The 24,496-nt window shown below is 45.0% G+C and overlaps 1 protein-coding gene across 1 annotated transcript in view; it reads right to left on the reverse strand.

Annotated features, from left to right (window-relative positions):
- SWAP70 (switching B cell complex subunit SWAP70) overlaps positions 1-24,055 on the reverse strand; it is a 309,546-nt gene extending 285,491 nt beyond the window's left edge. The window contains exons 1-3 of the mRNA XM_056852163.1: positions 23,957-24,055; positions 8,450-8,590; positions 4,409-4,582 (exon numbers count right to left, since the gene is read on the reverse strand). Coding sequence (XP_056708141.1) covers positions 4,409-4,582; positions 8,450-8,590; positions 23,957-24,055 — 414 coding nt within the window. The remainder of the gene's footprint in view (positions 1-4,408; positions 4,583-8,449; positions 8,591-23,956) is intronic.
- Between the last annotated feature and the right edge of the window lie 441 nt (positions 24,056-24,496).

Consider the following 24,496-nt stretch of genomic DNA (forward strand, 5'->3'; position numbering starts at 1 on the left):
TTTATAACTTTGTATAATTATAATTGATACTCTTTTGTATTTTCTTTTTATTTTTTTTATTATTGTATTTATTTTGTTTTATATTATAAAAATAAAAAAATTACAATAAAAATAAACAGAAATGACATCATCATGTAGCAGACAACAAGGAAGACGCTCTGCTGTTTGGACAAAAACTCTATGGTAGAAGCGGTTTTTACCATAGGGTTTTGCCCAAATACCAGAGACTCTCCCTCATTAGCGCCTGGGTGATGACATCACGCCGGAAGTTATGTCATCATGCCAGGCAACGTCAGGGCCTAGGCCTTACTTTAAGCCTGGTTAGACCCCTGCTGGCCAGCTGGATGGCACCAGGGGGAGAGGCTGACAGGGGATCTTACCAAGCTTAAAGTAAGGCCTAGGCCCTGATGTCGCCTGGTGTGATGACATCACTTCCAGAACCTCTGAACATCTCGTCTTGAAAACCCCACCAGGGGTCACCATAAGTCAGATGTGACTAGACGCGCAAAAAAAAAAAAAAGTCTTACATTCAGGGTTGTCTTCCTTTCTAGTAAACAGAGTACTGGATAAGGGTAATTCAGGTTTTAAAATAAGCATGTTTATTTTAAAATAAGGTTTTAAAACACTGGTTCCCAGCCAGGGGTCCGTGGACCCCCAGGGGTCCACGAGAACTAAATCAGGGGTCCACGAAACAGTTATAAACCCATAATAAATTAATATTTACGCGGGCGGCATGGCGGCGGCTCACGGGCGCAGAGCACAGCGGCATGCGGTAGTGACTCGCGGGAGCGGCGCGCAACAAATAAGGAACATGCGGAGGCGGGGAGGCCAGGGGAGGGTGCAAGCGAGCCTCACACAACCACACACAATAGGAGAAACACTTGTCAAACCTTGTTTGTTGATAGCTGTCGAAGAGGTTTTAGGGATGGAAGCCAAAAAGAAAATACAAGAAATACCTCTATTGAACAACATGGTAAAAGCTTGAATTGAAATTATGTCAAATGACATCAAGGAGCAGCTTGTTTCGAAAATAAAAAATTTGCCATGTTTCGCTTGCAGTGTGATGAATCGACAGACGTTTCTAATTGCAGTCAGTTGCTCGTATTTGTCCGCTTTTTAGACGACAACACTATTAAAGAGGAATTATTGATTTCACGGAAACTGGAAACGACGTCAAAAGGTATCGACGTCATGAATATAATAGCGGAGTATTTTGAGAAACATAGCATTATGTGGGAAAAGCTTGCCGGCTTCTGTACGGATGGCGCTCCAGCCATGTTAGGATCATGCTGCGGTCTAGCAACATTAATAAAACAGAAGAATCCTTCAGAAATAACAACTCATTGTATCATACATCGTCAGGCGTTAGCTTCCAAGACTCTTCCTAAAAGCCTTGTTAATACCATGGAAATGGCCATAAAAGTGGTCAATGTTATTAAAAGCAGCGCCTTAAATACACGCCTTTTAAAAAAACTGTGCACTGAAATGGACTCCGATCATGGGACTCTTCCACACCAAAGTTCGTTGGCTATCGAAAGGCAATATGCTGGGAAGGTTATTTGAACTAAGAAAAGAGGTTGAACTGTTTCTAGCCGAGAAGAAAATTAAAGATTTACTAGAGCTGTTTTCTGATTCGAAAAGTCAGATGCATTTGGCTTATCTTGTGGATATTTTCTCACATTTGAATAAACTAAACTTACAGTTGCAAGGTTCTGGAAACATAAATTTAGCAGGTGTGGGAAACATTTTTATGTTTGAAGATAAACTGCGTGCCTTTATTTGCAAATTTCAATTATGGGTAGGCGAAAACAATTATTCTGAGTTTGTGACATTAAAAGCACTGGTCGATGATAATAAAGATGACATGATCACCGCAAACATACAAGACAACATCAGAAGTCATCTGCAAATGCTGGTTGATGAATTCCACCGTTAATTCCCGAAATATAACCAGACAGAATCAAAAGATACTCCAAAGCTGATTCGCAATCCTTTTGGTATTGCTGTTGAAGAGGTTGCAGAAGAAATCCAGGAAGAGCTCATTGAATTCCAAAATGATAGGCACTGTAAGGATGCGTTTGAATCAGTTTCTCTTGAAGAGTTCTGGTGTAAAAAAGTAATTTCATATCCTACAGTTCGGGGATTTGCCTTGCAATAACTTATGCTCTTCTCCACAACTTATTTATGCGAACAAGGGTTTTCTGCTTTGCTTATAATTAAGAACATGACAAGAAATCGATTGGAAGCAAGTGATGATATTCGTGTAGCTCTGAGCAACAGTATTAGCCCCAGAATTGCCCAGCTTGTAAAAAGGATGCAAGCTCAAAAATCACATTGATTTACAATTAAAAGTTCTCCATTATAAAAAATATATTCAAATATTATTCTAAATTTAATGTTTAACTAACAGTTATGATTAAAGTTTATTTTCAAATTCTCTGAATTTTTATTTTGAACCTTGGGATCCCTGCACCGAACAAAAAAGTCCTAGTGGTCCCTGGTCAAAAAAAGGTTGGGAACCACTGTTTTAAAATAAGCATGTTATTCTGTAGAGCCAATACCAAAAAGGAATCTTGTGCCAACATAACATGCCTCCTCTCCAGTAAGGATATGACTGACTTTTCATATCTCCCCAGTTTTCCTTCCCCTTTAAGCATCTTTATATTGTTGTGAGCTTTTTTTCCTTTGGAGTGAGTAGAAATATTTTAAACAATTTTTTTCGGTTGAGTACTTTTTGAGAGAGACCAATGTCTCACTTCATTCAATGGGGCTTTATTTAACTGTATTTAACTGATAGTGCACTTCAGTATTCCGGCTAGGTCCCTTGGCTGGGGAGTCTTCCTGATGCTGCTTGCTCATTTCTTTCTTTTTTCTCTTGCACTGTACCCCATTACAATCTGCCCAGTGTAAACCATTAAGTAAAATCTAACCTTGAATAATCCTGTTCCTTTTTCCTTACAATAATTATTCTACCATTCATGGTATCAGAAAGCCAAATGATTTGTTTTGTTATTATATTTGGCTTGAATCTGGGTCAGATGGGGAGGCCCAGTAGAAATCTTTGCCTGGGGGCCCATGGTGGCTCTTGGCAGCCCTGACTGAATTTGTATTTACAGCTCTTACCAGAACCTGTTTAGGATTGCTCTCGTTATTCCTTCAAATGCACCCTTTCCTTTTGTATCATGGGTATTAGATTGTAAACTATTGTTTTAAACCACAATCCACCTTAAATTTATTGGTAGAAAAGCAGGATATACAAACACAGTGTAAATAAATAACCATTTTGGGAAAAGGCCAACAGCAGTTCCTGTTATCCAATTGCTAAAACATTAAACCACACAAAGTTTAGCTAGAGGTTGTTTAAGGTAATAATACTATTCTATTTCAGACAGCTTCAAAATAATAGCACTGTACATGAACATATGCCCATTTATAGTCAAATTGGTTGGTTTCTCTATTTCAGGGACAATTATCAGAAAATCTCCACCAACTTCAATGTTTTCTGGCAAACCCACAAACTTTATGAAGCCATTTTACAAGGAAGTAAAGAACATGGATGTGGTCCAGTGACCATTAAGAATGAGAAGCAACACCTTGCTGCATATTTTACCATGGAAAATTTGACCTGCACAAAAGGACGTCTGCCACTTTTCTGTCGTGTGTAGGAGTGCTAGCAGAAGGCACAGAAACAGTATGTGTGGGCACCTGCGTTGTGGGTGCAGAACATGCCACAACAGTACTAGCAGACTTGAGAACTTAAGCTATGCCCATGTCATTTCCAAATATCAAGGACATGCACACTCTCTCTAAGTAGTTGCTCGCAAAATGAAGGAAACTGAAATCGAATTAACCCTCTAAAAGCCTTAGACACCATCGGTATCTCTTATTTTAAAAGTGAATAAAATTGCCAGACACTGTACAATACATAGAATTTTTTTAAATTATAAAATATGCTATTACACAATGATGAAAAAAATTAAAAAGGAGTCTTGGGGCACCTTAAATGCTAACATTTAAGGAGCATAACTTCTCATTGGCTAAAGGCTACTAAATGACTAAACTGAGGCTGTTGTACTTTGGACATTTTATGAGAAGACAAGAGTCACTGGAAAAGACAATCATGCTAGGAAAAGTTGAGGGCAGCAGGAAAAAAGGAAGACCCAACAAGAGATGGACTGAGTCAATAAAGGAAGCCACAGCCCTCAATTTGCAAGACCTGAGCAAGGCTGTTAAGGATAGGACACTTTGGAGGACACTCATTCATAGGGTCGCCATGAGTCGAAAACGACTTGACAGGATTACTTCCACAGCCAACTTAAAAAAAATAAGTGAAAGACAGGAAAAAATAAAGCCATTCTAGACAGAGCTGGAAGAAGAATCTTTGGATGCTCAAAGCCCAATTGCTTACCTCTTCAGGTACAATAGCTAGTGGATATTTGTCCTCAGATAGGAAATTGAAGATGACCCACACTTTAAAAGCATCATCATCAGTAAGAAGCAAGGGGCTCTTTGGGAGGTTCTTCTTGGCACACAGAGTCCAACACATTTTATTAAATTCAACTTTGTCAAAGTTTCCTTGAACCTACACAAAGAAAACAATTTCAGCAGCTAAAAGATACACCATACAATATACTGATAAAAGCAGCAAGAACACACCTGCAGAAATAGAACAGTGTTCACAAGAAACCTAAAGTTAAACAGTAAGTTTACTTACAGGCCTCCCTGGAGAGGTCGTTCCAAGTTGTCATGCCACCACTGAAAAGGCCCTGCACCTTTGCCACTAGTCTTCCTGCCCTACCATGAATAACAATTGCTGCTTTGTGAGCACTGACAAGCCTCACAGCACTCTCTCTTCTACACTTAAAATGCCACTAAAACTGGAGGAGGAGGAAGAGAAGGAAGAGTTGGTTTTAATATGCCAATTTTCTCTACCTTTTTAAGGAGAGGGAAACCAGTTTACAATCTCCTTCCCTTCCTCTCCCCACAACAGACACTTTCAGCACATTCCTGAGATTCGGCGTGGGGGAGCAGCTGCGCCTCCTCCTAAAGCCGTTCCCCACACTCTGAAAAAAAAAAAAAACCTTTAAGAGGCTTTTTTTGTTGTAAAACGGGGCCTTTTCGTCCCATAGAGAAAAGCGAGGCTGCGTCTGTTAAAAAAGCAGGCGCAGCCTCGCTCTTCTCCGCACCGGCGTTCACGGGGCGAAAGGGGACAGGAAGCTGCCGAACGTTAGCACAACGCCTTCCTGGCCTCCTATGGGCTTTCGTCCTCGAGGCTTAGGAATGCGCTGTAAGTGAGGTAGGTGAGGCTGAGTGAGTTCTGAGAAAACTGTGAGTAGCCCAAGGTCACCCAGCAGGCTTCATGTGGAGGAGCGGGGAAACCAACCTGGTTCACCAGATTAGAGTCCACCACTCTTAACCATTACACCACGCTGGCTCTCAAGGAGGAGGTAACAAACCATGCCTGTAGCCAGTTCAGCACTGCTCTGTGTTTAACACAAATGGCTAAAGAGATAAAGTATCTGCAAAGGCTGACAACATTTCAGGTTTCATGCACAGCCCTCCCTAATGTCCTTATGCCTGCAGAAGACTGGTCCTTTAAGGAAAAGTAAGAAGCAAGGATGTGCAAAATCACTGATATGGCCGTGGGAGGGCCGCATCCCTTGCTGGACCCCACTTTTGTATCCCTTCTGCTTCCAGTAACAGGCTGAATTCGTTTCTGGAAAGTCTATAACTCAGTCTTGTGCGTGATCCTTCAAACGGTAATTAAATCATGAGCCTTTAAGACATTTTTTTTATTTATGACAACTTATTTTTGATTACGGGTATTAGCAATACAAAATCCATTACTTCAATAAAGGAGAAGTTTGCAGCCCTTTGCTTCCTTGGCCAAATTGCCAGCCTGGGCACGTTTTCACGCTCTCTCAGTTCAACAATGTAGACTTTGTGGATGGGGAAACTCTCTCTCTCTCTCTCTCTCTCTCTGCTAGATAAATGATTCATTTGCAATCAGGAGCACAAGGGGAACTATTTCAAAAGCTTGACCGGTTTGTTCACTGAGATTTACATAGGAGAAATGAAGCAGGATAAGAGATTTCCTGTTGAGCCAAGAGCTCATTGTGTTTCTTGCACAGATTGTCATTATTACTCATAGGAAAACAACTGGTGCCCTTTTCACAAATTCCTCCCAGTTTGAAAATAAAACAATGCACTAAACGCAGCCAGGAAAAGTTTATAGTCTTCGACCAAAACCAGCAGCAAGAAAGGTATTTGTAAGACCTGGTAAAATGTTACTTGAATTTGTTATACAAATTCCCACCTTTTAGTGTCTGAAAAATGCTTACTCCTATCCACTCACGGCAATGATAAATAATTAAGACGTAAACCCACAAAAAGGTTACTCTTAAAATGACTGGCAAGCAAGCAGCCCAACTAACAAAAATGGTTTTCAGACAAGTGCCCAGTGCCCCAAGTAGCTCATGTACAGAAAGAGGCTTGTGCACACTGATCACGAGGACGGGGCATAGTTCAGTGAAAGAGCACATGCCTTGCATGTAGAAGGTCTCAGGTTCATCCTTAGCATCTCTGGTTAATAAGAGAGCATTGTTAGCAAGGCTGAGAAATACTTTTCACCTGAGACTTGAGAAGAGAAATTGACAGGAACAGGGCAGTTTGGTAGCAGAGTATACATTTCTTGTACACAGAATGTCCCAGAATTAGTCCCTGGCAATCATTATTTTTTCAGTAGAGGATCTCAGGCAGCAGAGTAGAAAAGAAAAGGTAAAGGTCCCCTGTGCAAGCCATGGGTCATTCCTGACCCATGGGGTGATGTCACATCCCGAAGTTTCCTAGGCAGACTTTGTTTACAGGGTGGTTTGCCAGTGCCTTCCCCAGTCATCCTCCCTTTACCTCCAGCAAGCTGGGTACTCATTTTACCGACCTCGGAAGGAAGGAAGGCTGAGTCAACCTTGAGCCGGCTACCTGAAACCGACTTCCGTCGGGATCGAACTCAGGTCGTGAGCAGAGCTTTTGATTGCAGTACTGCAGCTTACCACTCTGCGCCATGGGGCTCCTAAGCAAAGTAGAAAATACCGAGCTAAATGGATCAGTGACCTGGCTAAGAAGGTGGCAGCTTTATACCTTCAGTCACGCTTGAGCAAGGGGGAAAACCCATTTATTTCCCATGATGTTCACTGCCTGAGAGTCAGCATTATCAGATGACACTATGTGTATGGGAGAAGGGGAGGAGGTGTGAAATGACAGTACTACTTCTCTCCTCTTGACATCTAAGACAAGACATCAATGGTAATTAAGGCCTCCAAAATGGTTGTACTCATCAAGTTCGCCAAGGTGCTTCACCACAGCCAGAAATTAGTCAAGCAACACAGATAAAATTAAATGAACCAAGCAAACCCGATCTTCTAAAACTTTTGCTGCAAATCAACTGTAATTCATGTTTCAAAACAAGGAAACTTGCTTTTGTTGGGATTTCCCCCTCATAACCCTTAGCTTTTCTGAGAAAAATAACATTTAATGTCAGTAAATGGTAACTAATCAATTTATACCTTACTCCCCGAACTGTGTTGTATGAAAGGTATTAATTTTCTTTTTAAGTATCAAATTAGTTTCAACACCAGACCACAAGGCCAGAGCGGCCTGCCTGGGACCCTTTTCTATAGGCCTACAATAAATTCACGTGCATGATTCCAATTAGAATTTCCACCTGTTCAAGGGAGAGGGAAGTTTCCAACCGTTCCCTTCTCCCGTGGAAGATGTCTACCTCTCCAGAAGCTACTCCTGGGAGCCCCCCAACCCCCCCAGAACTGCATTTCTGAGGACACTTCAGGGTCGCTTCTGCAGGGGGAAATCTTCCGTCCATGAATGCAGCAGCTGGACTCCATTTTAAGGACTGCTTTGCTGAAGAATTTAATGAGTATCTTCTTGTACACCAGCACCACTTCCTTACCCATCACCAAAGTCCATACTTACATTCTAGAATTCAGTTTGAGAAGCTATTTGTCTCTGCACCAGAGATAACGGCTTGAAAAGAAATAGCAGCCTATGGAATGGCAATCTTTTAAAGCAAGATGTATAGGTATATATATAGCAGATCAAAGTAGTTTCAACTAATCAATATTATGTTTTGTAAGCATTTAATAGTTTCAGATTAGTCTAGTTTAGAAGGATTATAAACCCATTCCAGCTATTCACAAATAGCAACTTGTCCAAGAGTTGTATTGACAGATAGAATTGTTGTGTGGTTTGTATGTTATTTGTTGTATGTTTTATATTTTTTTTAAAAAAATTTTTTTAAAGAAATAGCAGCCAAAGCTCGGGCTGCATGCTCCATTCTGCCCCCTCCTTCCACACACGTATAATTTCTTCTTGGCCTACAATTGCCATATAAAAATTTAACTAACCACAGCATATATATGAAAATGAAAAGGTGTACCTTTTCCAAGATGAATCTGTTTAAATAAGGCATATAACCCTGATTGGAAACAGGCCCTTCATCATCATCCCTAAAATGCTCTTCCAGGGCTACTGGGTCATGCGGAACATTCAGCAAGGTACACAAGTTATGAGAAAGCACCTAAAAAAAATGGAGAGACAACAGGTCAATGAGAATGCAGAAACATTTAGTAAAATCATGGCACATACTGTTTACCATAAGGTCACACAAATCAGGTAATTTGAAAAGGCATGATTTATTTGGGGGAAGGAAATGTGTTTTCAAAAGTAGCACATTCTACATTTGCAATGTTACATCCAAGAGAATAACAATAAAATTAAAACTAAGTAGATGTCCATTTTCTATATAAAATATGATATACGAAAGGGAGGTTTGGGTCCCTAGCTACGCCCTCTGAAAAATCAGCAACAGTCCGTCACAAGTTGGAACACATATTGAAAGGATAAGAATATTTGCTTTATGCTCTGAATTGAACGCTACCTGAAGTATCTGACCTGCACTATAAGCACCTTGGTATTCAGGCAGACACAGCTGCTGCATTGCACACAGTACTAGTTTGAATGGCAGCAAGTCTACTCAGTATCCCTGTTACAGCAAAAACAGAGCATCATTTGTTTACCTAATCCCGAGCTAGTTACTCTCTCTTTGCCCTTCTGCTTCCTAGTCTTCTCTACCTTTTCTGAACACGGGGTTTGCATGTTAATTTATTTCTCCATTTAACAAGGTCACATACAAATGTACACATTTATTAATTTAAATGTTCACAAAGGTGGCTTATAAAATAATATTATGTGACCTTTGTTCCAGATGACAAACTGGTGGCATAATTTTACTCATATTGGCTGTGGACATGCTTTCCACTTTAAACTTGAAGAGGCCAAAATGGTTATCAAAGATGGAGGAGGAGGAGGAGGAGGAGGAGTTGGTTTTCAACTTTTCTCTACCTTTAAGGAGTCTCAAAGCAGCTTACAATTGCTTTCCCTTCCTCTCCCCACAACAGACACCTTGTGAGGTAGGTGGGGATGACAGACCTCAGAGAGAACTTTGACTAGCCCAAGGTCACCCAGCAGGCTTCATGTGGAGGAGTGGGGAATCAAACCCGGTCCTCCAGATTAGAGTCCACCGCTCTTAACCACACACACTGTCTTTTTAGAATGATTCTATATTCCACCTGCTCTCATTAGCCTGGTTCTCACAAACAGCACATCTGAAACGGTAAACCTTTGCCTCAACTGTATCATTTCAGATGAAGACTCAGTTGAGGGACTGCTCCCCATGACTAAATCACATTCTGTTTAAGTTGGTTTCAGGTAGCCGGCTCAAGGTTGACTCAGCCTTCCATCCTTCCGAGGTCGGTAAAATGAGTACCCAACTTGCTGGGGGTAAAGGGAAGATGATGGGGAAGGCACTGGCAAACCACCCCGTAAAAAAAAGTATGCCTAGTAAACGTCGGGATGTGACATCACCCCATGGGTCAGGAATGACCCGGTGCTTGCACAGGGGACCTTTACCGTTACCTTTTTAAGGCCATGCCAAGCCAGAAAAATGATCTCTGATCTGCACCACACTTGCATGATTTTAAAAAAAAATTGTTTGTGAGAGCAAAGCAGCAATAAAGGTGCTAGAATAACCAATCCTATGCAGAGTTATGGCAGTGCAAGCCCACTGAAATTAATGGGTTTATACTGGAGTAACTCTGCACTATCAGTGTATTTCTTCACTGCCACTCCAGAACAATCTGCTCCAGGCAGCTCACAATATCAAAACAAACTGAAACTATAACCAATAATTACACTAGCTATGTACCAATAAAACCCACAGCCATATATGATAAAATAAAATCAGCACAGGGATAAAACTAAGTCTATGCTTTATAAGCAAAACAGCTACTTTGCTACCAGTCATTTGAACAAAAGCCTTAGGGTCATTTCCACACATGACAGGGTGGTATATTATCAAAGGAGCCAGTTCTGTCTCTCTGAAACCATCATTTCCCATGCATGTGAATTCTTTAGAATTTATTAGTACGGCAACTATGAGGTAATACACCAGATTCATTTACTTAACCCCACCAGAACTTTTATGAGGTTTTCTGGTGAAAGGAACTTGCACTGAAGAAACATCTGAAGCTGTGGTATTACCCCACAGATTTATCCCTTGATTACCAAACAAACACCACTGGACTGACAATCTAATAGTGCGGGTTTTGATGTTTTGATGATGAATGTGCTTGTGACAATCTAATAGTGCGGGTTTGATGTTTTGATGATGAATGTGCTTGTGACAATCTAATAGTGTGGGTTTTGATGATGAATGTGGAGTTGCAATGATAATGAGAACAGTGATGAAGCAGCCCAGAACTACACGGGGGGAACTTGATCTCAGGGCAGCTGGGACCATAGTCACCATGAAAACAGTTGGTAACACACTACGCCGTGAAGGACTGAGATCTTGCAGAGCCCGCAAGGTCCCCTTGCTCAAGACAGCACATGTACAGGCCCGTCTGCAGTTTGCCAATGCACATCTGAATGACCCAGAGGAGAACTGGGTGAAGGATGCCTTGGTCCTTACCGTGAAGGCTCTTTCTCTTCCGAGGCGAAGGGCATCTCAGGATTGGTGTTTTCCCGCTGCTTCCAGGAGGCAGGACTAAAGGAAACTTCCTGTCTCCTTGGCGGGAAGACCGCCCACTATCCTCAGTTACTTGCTTGCCTAGCTCCTAGAGAATTGCTAAACAAGGCTGAGAACAGTACACATGTAAGGAAGGAAACAGGAGTGTTAAAAACATTGAACAGTGAACCTAAATGACCCCGGAGGGTTAATTGGAAACTGGGCCGCCAAAACGGGCGGAAAAAACTTGAGAACTTCAAGTCCAAACGCACTGCTTGAGCGTGAACAATCAGGTGTTGGCCGAGAGAGCGCCGTGCATTTCTTGATCCAATAGACAGTGGAGTCAGGAGCAACCTGGTCTGCAAATGAGTAGATATTCCATCCGGGTGGGCCAGATGCCCTTCGCCTCGGAAGAGAAAGAGCCTTCACGGTAAGGACCAAGGCATCCTTCTCCTCCGAGGCAAGGGCATCTCAGGATTGGGACCTTCTAGAGCTCCCAGAGAGGGTGGGTCAGTTCTGTTCCAGCACGTGTTGGAGGACCCTGCGTCCGAAGGCCGCCTGAGCAGAAGACCAGGTGTTAATTCTGTAGTGCTTGATGAATGTGTTAATAGAAGACCAGGTGGCCGCACGGCAAATTTCGTCAACTGGGGCCTGTCGGTTGAACGCCGCTGAGGTCGCCGAACTGCGAAGGGAGTGAGCAGTGATCCCTTCTGGAGGAGTGACCTTAGCAGCTTTGTAGGCTTCTATGATGCACCTACGCAGAGTGTAGCTTATGGAGGCGGACGACATTCTTAACCCCTTGTTGGGGTTGGAGATATTGATGAACATCGAGTCAGACTTTCAGAACTCTTCTGTTCTATCGATGTAGATGCGGATAGCCCTGCGAAGGTCCAGGGTGTGCCATGATTTCTCGGCCTGACAAGAAGGTTTCGGGCAGAATGATGGAAGAGAGATGTCCTGGGCTCTGTGGAAGAAGGAGTTTACTTTTGGAAGGAAGGCTGGATCCAACCGTAGGACGACCTTATCCTTATGGAAGGTGCACAGGCCCTTGTGGATTGAGAGGGCTCTGAGTTCAGAAACTCTGCGGGCTGAGGTGATAGCCGTTAAAAATAGTACCTTCATCCGAAGGAACTGAAGGGGTATCTTCCTCAGCGGCTCGAATGGGGCTGAGGTGAGAGCCTTTAAGACTAGGTTCAGCTTCCAAGTGGGGAAGCGGTGGATGGTCGGTGGGCGCATGTGTGTGACACCTTTTAGGAAGGCAGAGATGTCCCTGTGTTGAGAGGTGGCAACGCCCTCTATAGAAGGAACGACTGTGGAGATGGCTGCGATCTGACGTTTGAGAGTTGAGGCTGATAATTTAAGCCTCACGCCCTCCTGTAGAAATTCCAATATCTTGCTAACTCCTGGATTTAAGGGGTTCACTTTCTTTCTCTGTCCCCATCTAACGAAGGCCTTCCAGGATGCAGTATATATTCGTCGCGTCGATGGCTTGCGAGCTTCTAGGATGGTAGCCACCACCTCTTGTGAGTATCCGCAAGCTAGGAGTCTTGAGCGCTCAAGAGCCAAGCGGTCAAGCAGAACCACTGGGGCTTTGGATGAGTCAGAGGGCCCTGCTGAAGCATGGTTGGAGAGGTTGGGATCCTCCAGGGCTCCTGGATGGAGAGGTTGCGGAGTGTCGCAAACCAGGGTCTGCGTGGCCAAAAGGGGGCCACTAGAAGGACCGTGGCCCTCTCCTGTCGAATCTTGCGCAGGACCTTGGGAAGAATTGGAATCGGTGGGAAGGCGAATAGCAGTCCCTGGGGCCAGGGGAGGAGGAGAGCATCTGTTCCCTCTGCCCTTGGGTGGAAGTACCTGGAAAAGAACCGAGGGGTCTTGTGGTTGGAGGCAGACGCGAAGAGATCTATTACGGGATGACCGAACTTGGCTGTGATGGTCTGGTAGGTCATCTGGTCTAAGGACCACTCTCCCTCTTGCACTGTCTGTCGACTTAGCCAGTCCGCTTGCGTGTTCAGGACTCCGCTGATGTGCTCTGCCTTCAATGATTGCACATTGGCCTGTGCCCACTTGAAAATCAGGGACGTCTCCTGGTGAAGGGCCGAGGACCTGGTCCCTCCCTGCTTGTTGATATACGCCTTCGTGGTCATGTTGTCCGAGCGCACGAGGACGTGATGGTGTTGAATGTTCTTTGCGAACGCCCGCAAGGCCAGCCGGACCGCCCGAAGCTCCAGAAGGTTGATATGGAGCCCCTTTTCCTGTGGTGACCAACGACCTTGTGCTACCTTGGAATTGAGGGTTGCTCCCCAGCCTTCTAAACTGGCGTCCGTGAAGACTTGCAGCGGATCGTCGTGGAGGTACTTCAGAGCCTTGCCCAGATTGGATGGGTTGGTCCACCATTGGAGGCTGTGCTTCACAGAGACTGGCACTTGGATTAGTTTGTGTGTCTTGCGGGTGATGTGTCTTTGAAAAGGTCGGAGCAACCACTGGAGTGGGCGAAGGTGGAATCTTGCCCATGGAACGATGTTTATGCACGAGACCATGTGACCCATGAGTTTTGCTAGCGCCTTTAGACTGGATCTTCTGTTCAGTATAGTGGCTCTGGCTAGGGTGATTATCTTGTGGATTCTTTTCCGTGGTAGGGAAAGGCTGTTGGTAGTTGAGTTTATGTGGACTCCGAGGTGGATGATGTGCTGGGAGGGTTCCAGGGAGCTCTTCTCCAAGTTGAGGACGTATCCGTGATCCTGTAGGATCTGTGCCACTCTCGCGGTATGCGCCAGGGACTGGTGTCGAGATTGTGCGCAGATCAGGATGTCGTCCAAGTAAGGGTGTACTTGGATAGATTCCTGTCTGAGGGATGCCATGATGGTGATGAGGATCTTGGAGAAGACTCGGGGCGCTGAGGAAAGACCAAAAGGGAGTGCCCGGAACTGGTAGTGTTCCCGGGCATAGGTAAAGCGGAGGAAACGTCTGTGGATGGGGTGGATAGGAATATGAAGGTAGGCTTCTTTTAGATCCAGCGCCGTCATGTAGGTTCCTGGTAAGAGGGATTCCACAATGGAGCGCATTGTTTCCATCCGAAAACGCTTCTTCAGGATCCTGCGGTTGACAAACTTCAAATCCAAAATTGCCCTCCAGTCCCCATTTGCTTTGGGGACTGTAAAAAAGATGGAATACACTCCCTGAAACCATTCTTGGTTTGGGACCATCTCTATGGCTGCCAGTTTTTGAAGATGGAAAATGGCCTGAAGAGTTCTTTGATGTTTCTTCTTGTTTGCTGGAAGTGGGGAAGGAATGAAGCGATCCGGAGGTGGGGTAGAAAATTCCAGGAGGTAGCCCCTGGAAACAATCGGCATGGTCCAGTTGTCAAGGTTCGATTGTTGCCACCTTGTTGCGAACGCTTGCAGTCTTCCGCCGATGGGGAGGGAGCTGGAGTCATTGGGGGTTAGGTTTAGCAAACTTGTCGGATTTATCTGACCGGGTTTGCTGGCCTTGCCTAAGGAATCTGCCGCCCTTACGAAAGGTTCGGGAGTTGGAACTATTGCTGCTCCAAGACCCTTTCCTGGACTCTGATCTGTATCTGAAGGGAGCTCTGGGGGCACGAAAGGACTGGTATCCGGATGGGCGATTGTCCTTTCTCAATTGCTTAGGCATCACGTGTCTCTTGTCCCTAGTTTCCACTAGGATTTTATCCAACTTCTCTCCAAATAACCTCCCCTCTTGGATAGGATAGGCCATCAATGTAGACTTGGCCTTGAAGTCAGCAGGCCAAGCTCTGAGCCACAGTGCTCTTCTGACTGAGGTGACCGAAGCCATGGATTTGGCTGAGAAGGAGATAGCATCCAGAGAAGCATCAGCCATTAAGGAAGTTGCCTTAAGTACCCTATCCAGTCCAGCAACCACACGTTGGTTCTCCTGAGGAACCAGCTGGATAAGTTTCTTTATCCAGAGGTAGGAAGCTCTGGCAAAGATGGAAGTAGTTGCGTTTGCTTGGATCGCCATGGCAGCAGCCTCATGAGCCTTCCTGGTCAGTGATTCAGCTTTCCTGTCTAGCTGGTCTTTGATGGAACCAGCGCCATCCTCAGGAACTAGGCCGGGGTTTTGAAGGTCAATAACTGGAGCCTCCACCAGGGGGACCTTGAGGAGGCTCATTGCATGAGGTGCTAGGTTGTAATTCTTTTTAACCCCACTAGGAATTGATTTCCCTGAGGTGGGGTTGTCCCATTCGTCTGTAACCGCTTGCAGAAAAAATTCTGGAAATGGTACCGTGTTAGTCTGGGGCCTTTTCCTAGGAAAGCACTCCTGCACTCCCCGCTTGCGTTTTGGGGAAGGATCTTCTAAGGCTTCCTGATCCTCCATGAGGTCCAGTGCCAGAAGGGCCTTAGCTAATAGACTCTGAAAATCCTCCCCAGAAAACAGCCTTGGCTGTTGCTCATCTGGAGGGGGAATGTCTTCGTCTGAGTCGTATTCACCTTCCTCGCGCTCCCCTAGATCCGAGGACTGATCCTCCTCTGAGGAAGGGTCCTCATCTTGAAGCCCTGTGGACTGAACTGTGGCCTTCTTGGCCGCCTTAGTGGGCCACTTAGCGGAGGTAGAGGGGCCAGGACCTGGATCCTCTCTATCAGTGCTAGCAGGGTAGGAGGAAGAAGAGTGTGGGGAAGCTTGTTGCACTACCCAGGGGAAGGAGGGGGGAAGCCTCATCTGAAAGGCTTGGAAGGCTTGCCATTGCCTCTGTAAGGCCAGGTTGACCAGGTCACTAGCCTCCTCACTGGAATAGGTCCGCCCCTCACTCCCAGCACTCAAGGGGGGGGGGGTTGCCACCTCCCGCCTGGAGCCCTCCTACCGGTAATCCGACGAGGTTCAAAGGCTGCACCGAGGTAGCAGGCTGAACTGGGGTCGTCTTTTTGGCGGACGATGGAGCAAGCTTGGAAGAGCCGACCTTCAGCTTGCTGGAGCGCCTCTTTCTTCTCTGTGCGCCCGGGAGCGGCGCCACCTTCGGCGCGGTTTTTCGCGCCTTTTTCTTTGAAGGCGCGGGCTCCCCTTCCTCGCCCGATAGCGTTGCCGCGGCTGCCTCCCTGTCCGATGATCCGCCGATGCGGTCATTGGAAGGGGCCTGGGCGGAGTGGACCAGCCCGCCAGCCTGAAAATCCTCGACGGAGAGGAGGTCGTCCTCCCTCTCCGTTGTTGCGTCGGCCATCTTGGATGAGTGGCCGGCTTCTTCTAGTCCCTCGCTAACCCGCCCTAGCGGGAAGGGGGGGACGAAAAAACGAGGGGGGGGGAGACTAGAAATACGAGGAGACAAGGGAGGACGAACAGGCACAAAGGGAATTTTTTTTTTTTTTTTTTTTTTTTAAACGAACTAAGCTAGAGCTAGAGGAGGTCGCTGCTCTCCGGAGCAAGGCAGGACAAAGACTGAGGATAGTGGGCGGTCTTCCCGCCAAGGAGACAGGAAGTTTCCTTTAGTCCTGCCTCCTGGAAGCAGCGGGAAAACACCAATCCTGAGATGCCCTTGCCTCGGAGGAGAAAGTGTTGTGGTCAGATGAGACCAAAATCGAGCTCTTTGCCATCAACTCAACTCGCCGTGTTTGGAGGAGGAGGAATGCTGCCTACGACCCCAAGAACACCATCCCCACAGTCAAACATGGAGGGGGACATATTATGCTTTGGGGGTGTTTTTCTGCTAAGGGGACAGGACACCTTCACCGCATTGAAGGGACGATGGATGGGACCATGTATCGTCAAATCTTGGGTGAGCACCTCCTTCCCTCAGCCAGGGCATTGAAAATGGGTCGAGGATGGGTATTCCAGCATAACAATGACCCAAAACACACGGCCAAGGCAACAAAGGAGTGGCTCAAGAAGAAGCACATTAAGGTCCTGGAGTGGCCTAGCCAGTCTCCAGACCTTAATCCCACCGAAAATCTGTGGAGGGAGCTGAAGGTTCGAGTAGCTACACATCAGCCTCGAAATCTTACTGACTTGGAGAGGATCTGCAAAGATGAGTGGGACAAAATACCTCCTGCGATGTGTACAAACCTGGTGGCCACCTACAAGAAACATCTGACCTCTGTAATTGCCAACAAGGGTTTTGCCACCAAGTACTAAGTCATCTTTTGCAAAGGGATCAAATACTTATTTCACTCATTATAATGCACATCAATCTCTGACTTTTGTCTTCTGGGTTTCTGGGGTTTTTCCTGTTGTTATTCTGTCTCTCACAGCTACAATAAACCTACCATTAAAATTATGGACTGGTCATTTCTTCATCAGAGGGCAAATACTTTTTCCCCTCACTGTAAGTGAGAAGGAGAGGTGGTTTGCCATTGCCTTCCTCTGTAGATTCTTCTTTGGTGGTCTCCCATCTAGGTACCTTCCCTGCTTAGCTTCTGAGATCTGACAAAATCGGGCTTTTCCAAAAACAGATTAAACAAGACTGAATGAAAGCTGCATCTAAAACAGTAGCTTTTGATCGCTTGCCAATCATCTCACTTAAACTGCCAAGGGCTTATGGCCCAGGAACCAATCTCTTTAGACTTCTGTAAAATTTACTTTGATGAGCACTAATTTGTTTTTAACAAGCAATTAATCCAGGCATTAAAAGGCTCCTTGTAGTACGGAACTGCTCTCAAACACGAAGACGCTTTCTACTAGTTACTATCATTCTTCTAGCATTCACACAGTTGCTGAGCAACTTCTTTTCAAGCATAAAAAAAGCTTTTTTCGCAAAGCCAACTTTCTGTCAGAACCAGTCTTCTGCCTGCATGCTAGACTCAACTAAAGTGTACCAAGCTGCAAACTGCTACAATAACTACAGAAATCAGGGGATTCTGTCTTCCCAGTGAAATACCAGTTGTACCTCAAGCCTCCCCCCCACCCCGCCACAGACCGCTCTACTTTACTGATCCCTCAGGGAGGCCAGCTCAATAGTTCAATGTTCATCTCTCCACAAAGGACCCTCTGAGGCTTCACAGTATTGCAACAGGGGCACACGGACGAGGTGTAACCACAAAATTCCTACTGTGGGTAGCAAACAGTACATTAAACACAAACTTTTATTTCATCCCCTCGGTTCTCATACATACTCTGATAGCTGGCCATACCAACATAGCAACTTATTTTGAGCGATGAAGGGAGGTCCCCAGTTTGAAAAGCCTTAAACATTCAGTTAACATGAATTATCCAGCACCGAAATCAATGCTTTCCTTAGTGGGACAGCCAAACTCCTGGGAGAAGTTCATACATATGAACGATATGTTTTAGAAAATATATTTTGTAATCTTCAGTCAAGGAATCTCACAAATCATAGTTTCATTTTTAAGCATTTCATTCATTCCAAGTGACACATGAACTATTGTCATAATGACAAATCCCCTATGAACTTGATGCATTGAAAGAAGAATAGTCTTAAAATAACTCTGCTTGCATGTCAGATTCATCAACTTCCCAACAGTTTATCACTGTCCAACTTCCTCCTCTTTGTCTGCAAAGCCTCCCCTCGTCGAACTAGATGATTAATCTCTGCAGCTCAAATTTTGACTTTAACATCTGCACAAAATTGAGGTATAATCCTTTCGCTAGATTTAACAGCCATTGGCTAGTTGTCTGCCATTTCACATTTTTAAAAAGGGGGAAATAGTTAATTTTTTCTTGACACTATAAAGAGAAAAGTTGCCACATCTCTCACAATTCACTGATCTACTTGAAAGCAGATACCATAGTATCCGCTTCTCAGGAAGTGTCTTTAGCTGTTTTATCCAGGGAGTGATATATTTATTTTGTGCAATATTATTTTGTGAACATGCTAAAACAATGTGGCCTAGGGAGTCAAATAATCAAATAATCTGGACAAAATGGGCATTTGTGTTCTTCTGTGATACTTTTATCGTATCTCCCTTGCATCTTGGCTGAATCTAAGGAATAATACCTTGCCAATAAGAAAGCTCACCTAAATTTATGGATTTCTAACCAGTGGAAAAAGACTGGAGAAAGTTCTGTTAAAGGGTATCCAGAAGAAGAGAGGTGAACATTTACGATTTGCATCCTTAAACACTAAGGACCAATCCTCCTTTAAGATCTTATTTTGTAATTGTTTACAACTTGCTTTCCAAATACTATTCCTTGCAGCTTTCAATCGCTCTATTGGGAGGCAAATTTTTCTGTCTAACCTGTTAGTCCAGGTGGACATAGAGATATCTGGTATTAACAACTGAAACATATCAGGAGCTACTGATGGCTCAAAGAAGGAGTACCAAAATTTAATGACAGGTTTGGGAGCCCCAGTTCTAACTGTAGAGTGGGGGAGGACATACGTCATGGAATACCCAGCAAGTTTCTAAAAAATTTAACTTGAAGACTATCAAGATGTTTTATATGGCTAGTGTACCAAACTGGAGCAGCATATCTAACGATTGAATGTATTATTGCTCTATGTACGGTTGTCCTCCCTTGCAGAAATAATTTTTTTAAGGAAGATAAAGGATGAGTTTAAATTTTGTATTAACATATGGATATGCAAGTCCCAAGAAAGATTGTGCAGAAACATGACCCTGAGGTACTTAAAAACTATCTCTATAGAATTATTATATTAAGGTATGTTTCTGTAGGTTCCCACTCCAGCTTTTTCATTATATTAAAATGTTTATACCCTTTGCTTATACTGTTTGCTAAGGTGGGACAATGAAATGTAAGGGGTGCAGCAAGATTGTTTTTGAAACTACCACCAGCCAACACAGAGATCAGAACAAAAGCTAAAGATTACTATGGTGCATCTGAAAGTTTTTCATGTTACTTCTACTGACAATCTCCAAGAAAGGGGAACACGCTACACTATATTCCCCAATCTGTCATTGTTTCATGCCAAATGGGGGGTTTCCCACACACACACAAAAGCTTGTACCTCATTAGAGAATGTGGTCTTCAACATACCTAATCCTACCAATACTTATTATGCCCCATATATGAAGTATAAGAGATTCTGAAACCATTATATGCAACAGAAATGTTGAAAAAGAAATAAACATGTCTAGGCAGGGCAAGTATGAAGCCTATAATCAGCAAAACTATAACCACATCCAGAAAAAGACACACTATAATTTTGCTGGGCTGAAATAAAAAAGCAAGTGCAACAGAAAAACAATACCTAACACAATATTTATTTTGAAGGTATTCTTAAAGAGAAAAACTAAACCCCAGAGCTAGCACTGTGTAACTTTGACCTAGATACCCCTTAGCCTTCTTCACCCAGCTAAAAGTAAATAAATTGCAGGATTTTTTTAAAGAGCTGTCAATATGAAAAACAGGGAGAAGACTGACACTGCAGCTGTAAATGTGCCTCCTACTCACCATGCTATTCAGAGTGGCTTTGACCATTAAGCATGCAGAGAAAAGAGGAAGCAAATCCACATGCTGCACCACAATGCCCACAGGTCTGTCTCTGCAAAAAGGGGCACATCTTCTACCAAAAGGCCAAATCGTACACTGCATTGCTGAAGGGACAGGAGGAAAAAGAAAGATTGCAAAAATCTATCTCGGGCATTTCAAAGAAATACAGGGCCCAGGAAGAGCAAAGAACTGCTCAGAAACACCCATTGTAACAACTTCAGCCTCTGTAATCCAAATCTGAGTTTTTGAGTCAGGATTAAAGTTTGCCACCACAAATCATAAACAAGTTCTAGCAAAAAACATGATCAAGTAAATCAAAGTAGGAACACCTGGTAGGATGGAGAAACACAAGGTTTCCACACAGAAAAGTTCCTGTGCATTCATGTTCCCTCTCGCCTCTCCCCAGCAGAACCAGGGCCCTTGCTCACATAAAAAGGGATAATTCAGAAAGACTGCTTTAAACTATTAATGGAGCTCACAGTTCTGCCAGCAACGGCGCAGACTACAGTTGTCCAAGTGAGCAATACAATGATCTACTGTCCGAAGCATCTCACAGGTGTACAGTCCTATTCAAAAGTGTTTTTTAAAAGTTGGCCGGACTAGAAAATTCAAGGCCAAAAGAGTCTGAGGGAGTATGCCCAGATTTGCAAATCAAAGTGCCACAAACTGCGTGAATTGTGTTCAGAACACTCCTCAGAGTATGTGCAAGAAAAAGAATGCAGCATCTTGACTACTACTCCTGTTTACACTCCGATACAAGAGCAGTACAGAATCTCTGTCTCCCTTTAGCAGGATTTACACTGAGCTGGAATAAGAGCCCGTTCTTTTATTGCAGTGCTTGAATGGTGTAGACCACTAGAACAGAATGAAAGCGCTAGCCGTGACAAACAAATGGGAGGTGGCATGACCGATGCACTTGTTTATGGTGCAAAGGATGAAGTCTGCTTTCTTATATATGAAATACAAAAATGGAAGAATTGTGGCAGGTAAATGTATGTGTTACATTATAATTATAAGCTGCATTATAATCATGCAGGATCGCCCCAAACATGGCCTGGGATAGCCCAGACTACATGCTGTACATCTACAGAACAGAGAGACTGACCCTCACAGTATGCTGTGGCTCAGTGGTAGAGCATCTGCTTGGCATGCAGAAGGTCCCAGGTTCAATCCCTGGCATCTCCAGTTAAAGGGACTAGGCAAGTAGGTGATGTGAAAGACCTCTGCCTGAGACCCTGGAGAGCTGCTGCCAGTCTGAGTAGACAATACTGACTTTGATGGACCGAGGGTCTGATTCAGTATAAGGCAGCTTCATGTGTTCATAGTTCATCAAGGTTTGAAAAGACATAACAGTAGAGTCCTATGTCCAACTCCAGACTAGTTTTGACACTCCATTCTTGGAGCTGACATGGAAAATGTGCCCTGCATTGTGAGAGGGGGGCACAAGGAAAAAAAATCACATGACTGAGCCGTTCCAAAGAAATCACAGCCATTTGCAGTCAACAAACCAGCTGGGTGCCTTACCCCCACCCCAAAAAAGGATCAAAATAAACGTACATAATTTTATCAATTCTTTTAAATTCTATAAGGACCTATCCAAACAAAGACTGAGACAGGATAACTTTAACGGCATCAACTAAGAAAAATAATAAGCCACACAGAATTCTCGCTTACCGGTTTTGTTTTCGGGACATGCTAATCTGACGGAAATACTCTGTATATAACTCATCAGTTTACCCACAGTACTGATCCTGAAAGAGGTATTATTTCACTGATCCTGGGAATTCTGTTTGAGGGACCTGCCTTCTCGGATTCATCACACTTCTTTGCCCAAAAATAAAACAAATAAACAAAAGAGCCTGCTCTGTTTGGAGACACAGAGTGCAATCCTAGATAGAGTTACTTCTAAGTGTACTGAAGTCAATAGCTTTCCAAGGGTATAACTCTGTTTAGGACTGCACTGTCAACAGAGAAATCCCCTTTCTCTGTTAATGTAACCAAGGAGCTGCTAAGGCGGGCGGGTGCTACCATTATGCGAACTAGGCGGTCGCCTAGGGCGCAGACCTCAGGGGGCTCAGAACTGGCCTGCGGGGCACTGTTTTCAACAGATTAGTTTCTTGAAAAAAATGCAAATGAAAATTTATATTTTTTTATTTTAAGATAAGTACCACAACAGTGCTATGGAATATAATTAATTATAATATCTTATAAAAAGTGTTGTGCTTTTATTTTTTCTACAAGGCATGTTTTGGAAAATTGGTTAGCAATGGGGGGGACACCCACACAAATAGTCTTTGCGCCTGGGAAGCAGGAAACAATCTGGATCTTCTCGCACCTGTAAGAGTTACACAGAACGTCACCGGAGGGAGCTTTTTATAACCACAGGGCTAGGACCGGCTCCGCCTCCCCTGGTACAAAGGGAATTGTGACCTCCTCCTGCCTCTCATTCACGCTAAGAAAAACTTCATAAACCGGATTTCTTTGAGCTGGAGAGCAGGGTGGGAAAAGCAACCAGAGCGGAGGTGGATTTATCCCCCCCCTCCACTGCCACTCTTGAAGACACAACTTGGGCAAAAACATATGGGAGGTTTTGCTTTGGACTTGCTGCTCTCTAGATGCGCATTTTCCCCCATCTGAATTCTCAAAACTGCATGGGGGCTTATTTTTGAGTTCTGAGAATTTGCCTGGGGAAAATGTGTATTTAGAGAGCGGCAAATCCCAGGCAAAAACCTCCCATGACCCTGGTGGTCCCTTCCAACTCTGATTCTACAAATGGTCAAAACTTAAAAATAAGCCCCCCGTGCAGAGTTTTGAGGATTCAGATGGGGGAAATGGGCATCTAAGAGTGGCAAATCCCAGGCAAAACCTCCCCAGCAGGTCCCTGCCTAGTCCGGATCAGACACTCGGGCCATTTATGCACGGGGGGGGGGGGAATCTGCCCTGGATTCGCCGCTCTGTAGATGCACACGTCCCCCCACCCGAGTTCTCAAAACTCAACAATAAGCCCCCATGCAAAGTTTTGAGGATTCGGATGGGGGGGGGGGGAAATGTGCATCTAGGGAGCGGCAAATCCCAAACAAAACCCTCCCGTGCAATAATAAACTGCCTGGCTCGACGAGGAACTCCATGGCCATTTATGCACGGGAGGTTTTGCCCTGGGTTTGCTGCTCCCTAGATGCACATTTTTCCCCGTCTGAATTTTCGGGGGGGGGGCTTGTTTTTGAGTTTTGAAAATCTGGATGGGGGAAAATGTGCATCTACAGAGCAGCAAATCCAAAACCCAAAACCCTCCCGTGCAACAAACTGCCTGGCTCGACGGGGGACTCTGTGCCCGCCTCTTTCCCCCCCCCCCCCGCCAGCCTGCTAAACCCTTCCTCCTCTCGCCGGCAGGCGCTCCCTGCCTGGAAGGAGTCGGCGGGACCATTCCTCGAGAAAGGGGAAGCGCCTCGACGGAGGAGGCGCCGCCGGGGAAGACCGAGGCGGCCGATTCCCTGCCGCACTTGCCTTGAGCTGGGACTTGGAGACCTTGCCGCTCTTGTCCACGTCGAGGGCGGTGAAGGCGTGCCAGATGGGCTTGAGCAGCTCTTCCTTCAGGCTCCCCATGACCCGCCGCCGACGAGCTCTGCCTCCCTCGGGCTGGCGGCGGCCGCGGCCTCGGCCTCCCCAGGCCACGCCCAGCGGCCCGCCTTCGGGGCCGGCCTCCCCGCAGGAAGCCGGCGGCCGGCAGGGGGCGCTGCGTTCCCATTCCTGACCGGGCGCCGTCTAACATTGGTGCGCGGCAGGAAAACGCACGGTCGCTGGAGCCTCCTTTCTTCCCTGTTCCAGCCAGGATTCAGCCAGGGTCGAACGCACGGTCGTGCGTTCGATCCTGGCTGAATCCTGGCTGGAACAGGGAAGAAAGGAGGCTCAAGCGACCGTACGTTTTCGCCCTTGGATTCGCCGCTCTGCAGATACACATTCCCCCCCCCCATATAAGTTCTCTCTTTTTTTAAAAAAATATGTATTTTTTTATTTAAAATAAAAATCTAATACACTTATCCAATG

This window comes from Euleptes europaea, chromosome 6 (assembly GCF_029931775.1).
Source record: "Euleptes europaea isolate rEulEur1 chromosome 6, rEulEur1.hap1, whole genome shotgun sequence".
In the NCBI taxonomy this organism is placed as follows: Eukaryota; Metazoa; Chordata; class Lepidosauria; order Squamata; family Sphaerodactylidae; genus Euleptes; species Euleptes europaea.